Genomic DNA, 11,402 nt, shown 5'->3' on the forward strand with positions numbered 1-11,402 from the left:
GCTCTAATTTTCATGTGTTTTTTTTTCACATTAACACCTCCATTTCTCATCGGATCCATGTTTTGACCTAATGGGTATGTCCGCCTTCTCAATCCAGTCATTTTTTCTTTTTGTTGCATTTTGTTCCAACTAACAACTTTTTCGTTATTAACTTTTTATCCTATTTTTTAGTGCTTTTTTTTATTTTTTCCATGTGAATGCCTATTTCTCCTGTCGAACATGTCATTCGAGTAGTCCCATCTATTCCACTTGATGCCTTGCCTATTACCCCTTTTTTTTTGCACATTCATCCCCGATGCTCAGATCTTCTCGCATTAATTTTTTCGTGTATTTTAATTTTCATTTTCCACGTGTGTCCATGTGAACCCGTGCTTTTCACCTCATGGCGCATGCCGTTAGGTCCGATGTGTCACGTCCACCTTGTGAATGCCCCTGTCACCCTCATTTACTCCTAGCATCGCAAATTTTTTTACCCCCGCCCCATGCACGAGCGCGGGGCACAGGGGATAGACTATCCTTGCTTGTTCTTTTAATTACTTAGTTAAAAAATAAAAATAATATTTTTTATTTATTTGAAAAAAAATCCAACCACAACCATTCCCTAACTACCCGCCCGTTCCCTCCACCCCTCTATCCATCTCTCTCTTTCTTTTTTATTTCTCTTTCTTCTCTCTCTCCTCCCCCCTCACTCTCTCTCCCCGCCATCTTTCCCATCCCTTCCTTCTTCTATCTCCTCCCCCTCTCCTCCCCTGCTTCTCCTCCCCTCTTCTTTTTCCCTTCTTCCTTCGAATCTTCTCTTCTCCCTCTCCTCTTCTCCCCTTCCTCCCCACCCACCTTGTGCACCGCCATCCTCCTCCCGCTAGCCCCTCCTATTGTAGCCACCTCCTCCACCATTGGTTCTCCACCTTGTGGCACCCTTGCCTCCCTGCCATCGCAACGTAGCGCCTGCCGCCGCCCACTTGTGCACCCGCTGTCACCCCCAGTGCATCCACCCAATGACTGCTCACGTGCCCATTGGCTCTTCGTTGGCCTCATTGTTGATGACCTGCTCACTGCCATTTACATTTCGCCTGCACTGGCCTGCCAACACACCCGCATGCTACTCGTCACCACACCGCGGCCACCCATTTGACTCACCCCCCCACCCCATTTACCACCTCCTCGCCTACCCTCCCTTTGACACCCCGCCTGCCCAATCCCACTAACACCCCCACCCCCATTTTCCACCCTCCCCGCTCACCCCTTTGCTACCTCCCCGTACCCCCCATTCCAAACCGTGCCAACCCAATCCCACTAGCACCCCCCCCCCCCCCCCAACCCCATTTTACTACCCCACATGTCGCCCACCCTATTGAACCTCCCCACCCCATTTTACTACCCTTCCCACCCACCCTTTTGGACCCTCCACCCATTGACCCCTCCCCTTCCCAAGTGGACCCTACCCACCCATCCTCTCCCCCTTCCCATAAGCCCCCATTCCCCCTTACTACCCCCTCTTCTTTCGCCCCCATTCCCACCACACAATACTGAACCCACCATTTCTTCCACCCCCATCTCACCATCAGAACTTTTTCCCACCCCCTTTCATACTCGCCACACCCCTTCCCTCAATACGCACTTGTGGCGTTTGTTTTTGAGTTTCTCTTTGCCATTGTTTGCACACAGGATTTGTCGTAGACGTGGGTGTCTTTCTTTAGATGTTGTTCACACACAAGGACATGTGTGGGATCTTAGCCGTGCAGAGGTGTTGTTGTTGTTCACACGCAGCTTTGCAAATCTCGGTAGATGCATTTTTTGCCATTTTAAATTGTAAAAATATCCAAATTATGAAAAATATTTTTTAAAATTAAATAAAATTAAAAAATCTTAAAAACTTCTAAAAATTCATTGATATATTTTCTTACAAATTTCAGTTAAAAATCGCCAATAAAAATATAAAAATAAAAACCTAAAAGTTTCTAAAAATTCAAAGAAATAACTAAAAAATGACTCATTTACAACCTTTTGATTACTATTTGCACTCACACAAATATCAAAAATCCAATACAAATCAAATAAAACTTATAAAAAATATCTTTAAAAATCCAAAACAAATTTGAAAAACATTAAAAAATACATGTGATATTTTGATATTTTTTCCTCATGTTGTATATTTTTAGCTTCGTAAGATTACCTTTCGAATTGCTTGGAGACTGGTTTTCTCTTCACTCGTATATTTTCGTGTGTCAATTCTAATTAGGGTGCATTCACACACCCTATAGGTATTTTAACTTTTATTTTCTTTTCATGCACTCCAACCATATTTAATGGTTAAAGGAACTAATTGATCACTTTTTCCACGCACATCCGTGCTCAAAACATGCGCTAATTTAAATAAAATAAATCAATCCACTGTTCACATTGCACGCGCTTCATGCACTAAACACGTATAATTTTTAATTGATAATTTAAAAAAACAAATGTCACTTTTGTACACGCTAGTAAAAAAGTGCTACACACAATATAAATTGGTAAAAAGAATATACATTCAGAGACTTACGGAGTCGGGATCAAAGTCCTGGTTTGTTTAATGCATCGTAAAACATAATAATTTTTCTTAAAGTATAAAATGAACCACGGTTTTCTTTTTAAGATTAATCATCTAGTAGAATTTCATCCATTGGTAATAATTGCTAAAATCTACCTTCCATTAAATCTGAATCGATCTTCACTGCACATCTCGTATCTAATCAATGGACTCAATGTGTGGGTAAGTGGGAGACACAATTGATTCGTGAATCCATGTTGACAGGTCTCAGTAGTCCTGGTTCACTTGTGTCAAGAGTGATGCAGTTTGTGATGTTCTTTTTGCTTTGCTAGTCACGATGATGTGGTTTGGGATGCCATAGCCTGGGCTGGGATCAATTTCGCTAGAGGATTCAACATCATCTAGAGTCATTAGCTCGAGAGGCACGGGACAAGCTAATGCTAATGTGATAGTACAGTAGACACAATCACAGCCACAGGAACTGCTGTGAACCCATTTTTGTCGATATAGCGAACACACAGTAGCTAGATGATGGTGCAAGAAGCCTACTAGATGTGCCACAAGACATAACGGTAGAGCCACCGACAGCAAAGTAGTAGAGTAGCCGAGTTGCTAGCAGTAGAGGAGTAGGTACAGGACTGGGATTATGCTCTTCAATAGCAAATGGATTCACCCCCACCTGCTAGCGCTCCTGCTGGGTCGAGTTCGCCAACCAGCAAGCTCAATTTCAAGACCCGCATGGCTATGTTAAAGAGCTCCACGCAAGGTCTCCAATAGTTTCGGGAGAAATCAATATCCCATTCTATTGGCACCACGTCTTATGCGACTGCCACAGCTGCCTAGACATTAGCACGCTTCCCCCCCTGTGTTACCTTTCCAAAAGAATTTGACCTGGGCTACGCCCAATACTCTCTAGCATATTTAGCTGCAGAGATTGGTGGGCGTCGACTATTGGAGGAGTTGGACACCTTGCAGGCTAAAGTAGCAACAGTGTGCCAGGAGCACGTAGTCATGTGGAAGTAGATTCGCCAGTAGAAAAACAAGTTCCGAGAGCAGTGGTAGCGGCTCTTAGCCTACTAGTCTGCATACTTAGATTTTGTAAATTCTATCCGAGAACGACTGCATCGTGCAGAAATCAAGGCTATAGTGTTGTGCTCGTAATTGGCTAGAGTGGAGGATGATGATGGTATTGTGGTTATCTCTCTAGAATCTCTGAGGACTCTGTGGTAGTCTTTCTGGGAGTAGATGCGGGACAATCGAGATGAGGTGTTGCTAAGATTTTGTGCTGCCTTGCAAGATCTTTGTTCCGCACTCCTTCCTATCCCCTTGGATGATGAAGATCCAGATATTGATGTGCAATCACAGCACCAAAATCTTTTGCAGATGAGTCTCTTGACTCTGCACGTCCCCATATCTACGACTGCTGCACCCTTGACCTCGGCCCCTGCCACTTCTCCCTTTGCTGGGTCAGCATCACAGGTCCGGATGACTCCTAGCTCTAGATCCCATTCCGACACTCGTCAGATCCAACCAAGTCTAGCGACTGTGACCCTTGCTCCAACTTCTATGGCTACTCCTGGAAATACAATGGGCAAAGGCAAAATGTCAATACTAGAGGAGCCCATACGCCTTAGCGATGATGAAGATCATTCGCTTCCGATCAATGTCTTTGATTCCCCTGCAGGCAGCAATTTGGAGAATCCAAAGATGAGCTGCTACAGGAGCATTGCAAAGCTCTAAAAGGTCAGAATGCCGACCTACATAAGCGGGCATGAGTTGCCCGACAATTCCTAGCAAATGTGGATGCTAACGTGGCGTACCTTTTCAAACACATTCCACCAAAGAAGCACAAGACACTTGCGACTCCTATGCAAAACACCATTGTTCCTCTTCTCTTGTTCTAACTTAGTTCCATCACCTTTTGCGCTTAAGGGTAAGAGCACTCGATGAGGTAAATCATCTGGAAATGAGTCCAGGCAAGCTAAGCCAGATCACTCCTTTTCAAACACATTCCACCAAAGAAGCACAAGACACTTGCGACTCCTATGCAAAACACCATTGTTCCTCTTCTCTTGTTCTAACTTAGTTCCATCACCTTTTGCGGTCAAGGGTAAGAGCACTCGATGAGGTAAATCATCTGGAAATGAGTCCAGGCAAGCTAAGCCAGATCACTCCAGTGGGTAGTATCGATTCCCTGCAAAGTAGTAGGAAGGGCAAACGCCAAGAATGATGATCAAGAGCTGATTCTTGACATCAAGTAGCGCTCTCAACTGATCCAATTACAAGGGAGGCTAACTGCAGGGAAGGGCATTATCTTCCATGGTTTGTGCTGCAACTCCAATCTAGAATGTTCCTATTCAAGCTCCCTTGGTCACTACCCTGAATGAATCAGCTCAGGACGATCAAGGCAACATTGAAAATTAGCTGCATTAGTGGGTTCAAGTCCACCATGCATGCCATGTGTTGGGTGCTGGTCAGCGGGATTGTTGGGTGGACCAAATGCTGAAGAGACAAGAGTTGTGTAGCCGAAGAGGCAAGAGTTATGTAGTACATTTCTGTCTAGAGGAATTTTCTGATTGAACAGAACGGTTGTAACCATACAGAATATAATGGACTGTAATGTGATGTAATGCAATCATGTAATGCAAAATGCAATCTAATGAGCAATCTATTCCATGCATGAGTATTCTTTGTGTATTCAGAATAGTGTGTTTTGTGCTTATTCTGTTCCTAAATTGAGCAATGAAGTAACGTTCCTTAAGTATGCAATTCTCTATGTCAGGTTTGAATATGTTGGATTCCTATGTTTCTTAAGTATATATGTTCCTGATTACAATTATCTTATCCAAAACTAGTATCCTTCCATTGGATATCCCAACCCCATCCAAGGTTCCACTCTTGCTCTTATCTAGAATCAGGTTCTACCTACTACCCATACACCCTACTTTGTTGAGGATTTCTTCATTTTGGGATCAACATAGGGCATACCTGCATCACCATATCCCCCCTAGTACCTATGCCACCATAGGATGGAACCTTCCTTTAGTCATTGACCCTATCATCAGAGATTCTGGTTCCCACACTCTAGGTGCTTATCATATAGCTCAAGTAATAGAGCCAAACCTAGCAAAGTCTCAAGGGGAATATGATGTTACAATATTCTTGTTTGATTTACATGTACAAAATCCATGGTGGTTCTTTCCGAATCAAATCCAAGAACATACCAAGGCATAAATATATCTTCCAAGCAGTAAGTCCACTTTAAGCAATACATTTGCATGATCTCAAGCATTTTCAAGTTTATATCACTACATAATCCCCATCTTGGTGTAAAATGCAACCATTCAAGTAATAAGTGTTGCTCAAGAAAATAAGTGTCTCTTATATACTCTTCCTATCTCAACTATCCCCATCAACTTGGGAGATCAAGGACAAATCTTAAACCATCATTTAATGCACACATAAATGACTTGTCTAACAAGGTCACACTTATTCAACATGAATTACTTGTGGTTTTTAATATTTTCATAGCACTAGTCTTAGTCTACCTCTTCCTAGCAAGCCAACTGCCTCTTAAAGTCTCGATAAGTGTGTGTAGTTGTCGTTTCTAATCTCATATTTGTAGCTTTCGATTTATCAATAGATCTTGTTGATGTTTCCTAGGAAAGAGAATATCTAAGTCCAACTCTTATGCATGGACCCGGTCCTTTAGGCTAATTCTTCCTCCTTTTCTTACACTAGGCCCTGCATGAGGGAACAGTAACTGCACTTTCCTCACTGCTTCACGGCAACTTCACTGCATGTGTAAGGTGTATGACACATTATGTGTTCGAATAGAATCAAGAAAGTAATTGTAAATCACTCTGCATGAGGTAACAGTAACTGCCCTTTCCTCACTGCTCGGTGGCAACTTTGCACAAGCGTTCCTTGAATCTATGAGGTGCAAGTATCTTCAACATTGCCATTTATGCCTTACTTCTGTTTCAAGATTGCCTCCCGAGTCCCATGGCTCGTATTTTTAAAGCAAAACACTGCACTGAGCTTTCAGTAACGGGCTACCATGTTAACCAGCCTAGGCCTTTAAAGCCTTTTTTAACTTGGGCCCTCACTTGGTGGCCTATCATGTTGGCCTGCCTGCCCAAAGGCCCAGTGTAAATACCAGGAGTGATAAAATGTGTGTTAATTTGGATACTGCCTCCCAGATTGCAGCAGAGAAGCTGTATTTGATAGCCAGATAGAAAGAAATTCTGAATTGCCTACTACCACTCATGGGTTTGATTTGGCCAAGAAAATATCTAAGTCTCAGAGTTAACAGAAATTCAATACTAATTTATCTGGGCAACTATGACCACACTCTATAGCTTTCTGCCATTTGCAGAATACCTGTTGTTGAAGTATAAAAGTTCATTAGAGCAGTCACCACTAAACTTCTGCAAGCATAGGCTCCAAGATTAGGTCCAAATGTGGCATGTGATTGTCATCTTTCGTACCTCTCTGAATTCTTTTTAACTTGCTGCAGATTGTGTTTATCATTGGATGTGAGAATTTTCCCACAACAAACTCATGCACTTCATTTTCCACCTCAATCCAAGCCATGCCAGGTTTCTTTTCTGCAGTCGCAGTGCTTCTCAAATCTTGTAGCTTGGAAGCATCCTTCCACATGTCCAAATCCGCATACAGCTTAGACATAAGTATATAGCCAAAGGCATCAGCTGGATTCATATGCACAACTTCATCAAAACACCATCTTCCAAGATCCATGTTATTGTACGTTTTACAGCTGGTAAGCAAAGATTTCCACACAACCACATCAGGCAGCACCGGTAACGTATGAAGTAAATCTACTGCTTCACCCAAACAACCTGCTCGTCCAAGAAGGTCAAGCATGCAGCTGTACAGTTCAATGCTTGGTGTAATCCCGTGGTCTTGCATCATAGACTTGAAATATTGTGGACCTCCCTCCAATACGCCCATATGGCTGCATGCTACAAGAATGCTACTGTAAGTCTTATCGTCTGGCATAATGCCCTGTTGCTGCATCTCCTTAAGAAATTGGCTGACTAGTTCACATTTTTCACCATGCTGCGCATATCCTGAAATCATTGCATTCCAAGAAACAATGTCACGACTTGGTAAACCTTCAAGGGCCCTCTCTGAATCCTGTAGGCTTCCACATTTGGCATACATATCAACCAGTGCATTGCCAATCACAAGATCTGATTCAAATCCATTTTTCATTATCTCTTTGTGAATCAGCATCCCTTGATCAATGGCTCCCAAATTACTGCAGGCTTTTAATGTGCACAATATTATTACTCGATCTGGTTTTAAACCTTCTTCTTGCATTCTTTGGAAAAGATCAAGGACAGAAAGCCCATGCCCATCTTGGGCATAACCAACGATCAATGCACCCCACGACACTACATCTCGGTTAGAAGATGTATCTAGCACCTTATGTGCATCTTCAAGGTTCCCACATTTAACATACATATCAATAAGGGTACTCCCAACAGCCATATCCATGTCAAAACCATAAAGTATAATCTGCTCATGCAGAAGTCTGCCGTTGGTTAATGCTCCACTGCTTCCACATGCTTTCAAGGCACCCATATAAACAACTTCATTTGGCAGAATATCCTCTAACTGCATTTTCTCAAATACCCCTAAGGCAAGAGAACCTTGCCCAGCCTGAGCATATCCTGCAATCATTGCACCACATGAGACGATGTTTTTGCTTGACAATTTAATAAATATTTTGTGTGCCTCTTCGAGACTTCCACACTTTGCATACATATCTACAATCGTGTTTCCAATAACCACGTCTGATTTTATTCCACTTTTGACAAACAGCTCATGGATTAATCGGCCTTGTGAGACAATGCCTACAATACTACATGCCTTTAGAGCACCTGCAAAGATGACTTCATCTGGTTCCAGACATTCCTCTTGCATCTTCTGGAAAAGTTCCAGAGCAAGAAAACCAAGTTCTTGTTGTGCATACCCTGTTATCATTGCTCCCCACGACAGTATGTTTCGACCTGACAGGTTATCAAACACTTTGTGAGCTTCCTCCATATTACCGCATTTTGCATACATATCTATCAGGGCTGTTCCAATGACCACCTCTGCATGAAATCCAAATATAATGGCATGGTCATGTAACTGCCTGCCATCCTCTAGTGATTTTAGACTGCCGCATGCTTTCAAAGCAGATGATAACACGAACTTGCTTGGCAAAACACTGTGCTTCAACATTGTGTGATACAAGTTGACTGCCTCCTCATTCTGACCTAGCAGAGCATGTGTTGAAATGATTGCTTGCCAACTGTACACACTTGGTTTTCCTATCTTACTAGAAACGAGATTGGCTTCAGGCAAGCTCCCACAGGCACCATAAAAGCGAACTAACTGATTCCCAAGCAGTTCCAATGAGTCTAACCCATTACTGACAATAAATGCATGCAGCCTACGACCATCTGCTAGGTCTTTGCGCTCCATGCATTTCTGAAAATAATCATGAAAAGCATCTACTGATTGCAGCAGATGCTCAGAGTGCACAAATCCTGCAGTTGATATTTCACACTTGTGTCTCCCCAAAGCACGGTTCACTGATCCAAAGAAACCTTCATGGTGCAGCATTGCCCAAGCAGGAAGAACCAATCAATGCTTCGAATTGTGTTATCCTAGTACACATCCAGATGGCGTTGAAGGCTTGTCATTGAGTTTTTCCAAGCCCCCAGATTTCTCTAGAATTGTAATCCTTTCAGCCAAATAAGAACTTTCCGAGCAGATGCCAACCTTCTCTTAAGAATGCTTTCAAGAATGCTGTCAAACTCCCACATCGAAAGACTCTAAGAACCATGATAGCAAACTTCGGCTTTCAGTATGGATAGGGTTGCAACAACCAACGATATGAAAAGAAAGAGATCTCTGTCGCGGCATGTACGACCATTTGACACGATTTGAAGAGGGAAAATCCCCAAATATGTTGCGAGGCAATTCGTTCGTACTCAGGTGACAGACATTGCCACGACGGGCGAGAGGTTTTAATTTTCTATGAGTGCAGATTCCCCCTGTAAGAAGAGGGGAAGGGCCAGCTGCTCCAGCCTTCTTCTTCTTCTTCTTCGTCTTCCCCTGATGCTGCCAGACCGGCGCTCCGTCCATCGCTACCGTCTGCGAAGCGACCTCTCAACGAACCGGTTCTTCAATCGTCAAGATCTTACCTTCCTTAGCATCCCAAACAATAATTCCACAATGCAACGCTCCTTCTAATGCTCGCACGAAATTTTTGGGGCCTGGCCATCTGCCCATATAGTATTCACTTTGATGACAATTTTCCCAACCAATCCAAGCAGTTCCTAAAATTTCTATATAAGATAATTTATTTGAATTTATTACAATTTATGTGCTTTGAAATCTAACCTCCTTTTTTTTTTTTTGAAATCTAACCTCTTTATGTCTCGACCCCCCCCCTCTCTCTCTCTCTCTCTCTCTCTCTCTCTCCAATACTAACCTCATCCTTTCCTCTTCTTCTTTCTTTGAAAGCTTCAATTAAGACGATGCACTACAATCGATATATACTCCTTTCGAAAAAGGATTAATAGGGCCACCAATGTCAAGCGCAACTATCTAGCACCACACCTATTAATTTGAGGACCAGCAAACAGGACTAATATTGTACCTTTGAAAAACAGGAAATAATCATATGATATTGCTGTTTTGACCATAAAGAAGATCTTCCATTGCGTTCTCTCTCTTCTCACATTCTTCCTTGCACCTACATATTCCTTCTTCCTTCTCAGTTTACCCAATAATCATCAGAACATGCTTACGAATTGGAATGAACAATCATAATTGAGAAGGTAGCAAGCTGTGTAACATCATAATTTGCACACCTCCACATAATACAATTGCTAATCACATCTGTAGCATGTAGTAGCCCTATTTGATATATAGAAGATCAAGTGAAGGCCTTTAAATTAAGCTCCTTGTCATCATTCATACAATGGGATTTTATGACACTCAATTAATGCTACAAGTTAGGCGCTTTGACTCACTTTGAGCGCACTACCTAAATACAAGGAGGGAAAGGCAAGTTGCAACCCATGGAGGATGGAAAGAGGCTTAAGATCGATCTCAAGCACCCATGTTTGTCCTTTAGTGCAGGTGCAAGGCCCAACATCATTGCACATGTATGGGCACCTTGTCAACAATATTCATTCATTAGTGTTTGGATGGACAATGGTCATGGACAATAGTCGAAGAGACCTTTAGATTCTATCCTTCATGGTTGTATCATCAGTAGCATAATGGTTGCATTTGACAAAGTGAAGGGGAGGATTACAAGTCCAACGTGTAGAGAGTAGCTTTGGAGCAAACCCTTGAGCTTCTTCGCTTTTATTTAGATCTGATTTTCATATGCATTACTCATAACCATCGCATTCAATAAAGCTTTTTGGTCTTTATTTGAATTTGATTTCCTTAATATGCATTACGATAACCCTTCTATTAAATATCATAAAGGTATGAGTTGCTTTTTTTAAAAGTAAAATATAAAACTGCGCATGTACTACAAAAGAAGTGTGCAACAAAGCAAAACTTCCAATCATAAGAGAGGTGAAGCTATGTTGCTTGCAACCTATGGGAAGGCTATTCTTTCATGTAGCCTACTAAATGTCAAACCAAATGATTGGATGTTTGATTGGTAAGATTTGTGATTCTATCATTAGGTCCTATATTGGTTCATATTAATGCCAAACATAGGTAAAATAACTTGTGTTGCCAACAACTTCTATCATTAGGGCTCCAAGTTTGACATATTTCAATTTCTTGGGTACTAATTCTATTTCCCATGTAGTTTGTTATAAGTTTACAT

At 42.1% G+C, this 11,402-nt stretch overlaps 1 protein-coding gene across 1 annotated transcript; it reads right to left on the reverse strand.

The window, feature by feature from the left end:
- Positions 1-5,007: 5,007 nt before the first annotated feature.
- On the reverse strand, positions 5,008-9,825 carry LOC148015952 (pentatricopeptide repeat-containing protein At2g03380, mitochondrial-like). The gene has a single exon (XM_087664282.1). The coding sequence runs from the start codon at positions 9,164-9,166 to the stop codon at positions 6,950-6,952; it is 2,217 nt and encodes a 738-aa protein (XP_087520408.1). The 5' UTR covers positions 9,167-9,825; the 3' UTR covers positions 5,008-6,949.
- Positions 9,826-11,402: the final 1,577 nt, after the last annotated feature.

The sequence above is a fragment of the Lygodium microphyllum genome, chromosome 23 (genome assembly GCF_053477565.2).
Source record: "Lygodium microphyllum isolate KBCC chromosome 23, Lygodium_microphyllum_v1.1.10, whole genome shotgun sequence".
Taxonomy (NCBI): Eukaryota; Viridiplantae; Streptophyta; class Polypodiopsida; order Schizaeales; family Lygodiaceae; genus Lygodium; species Lygodium microphyllum.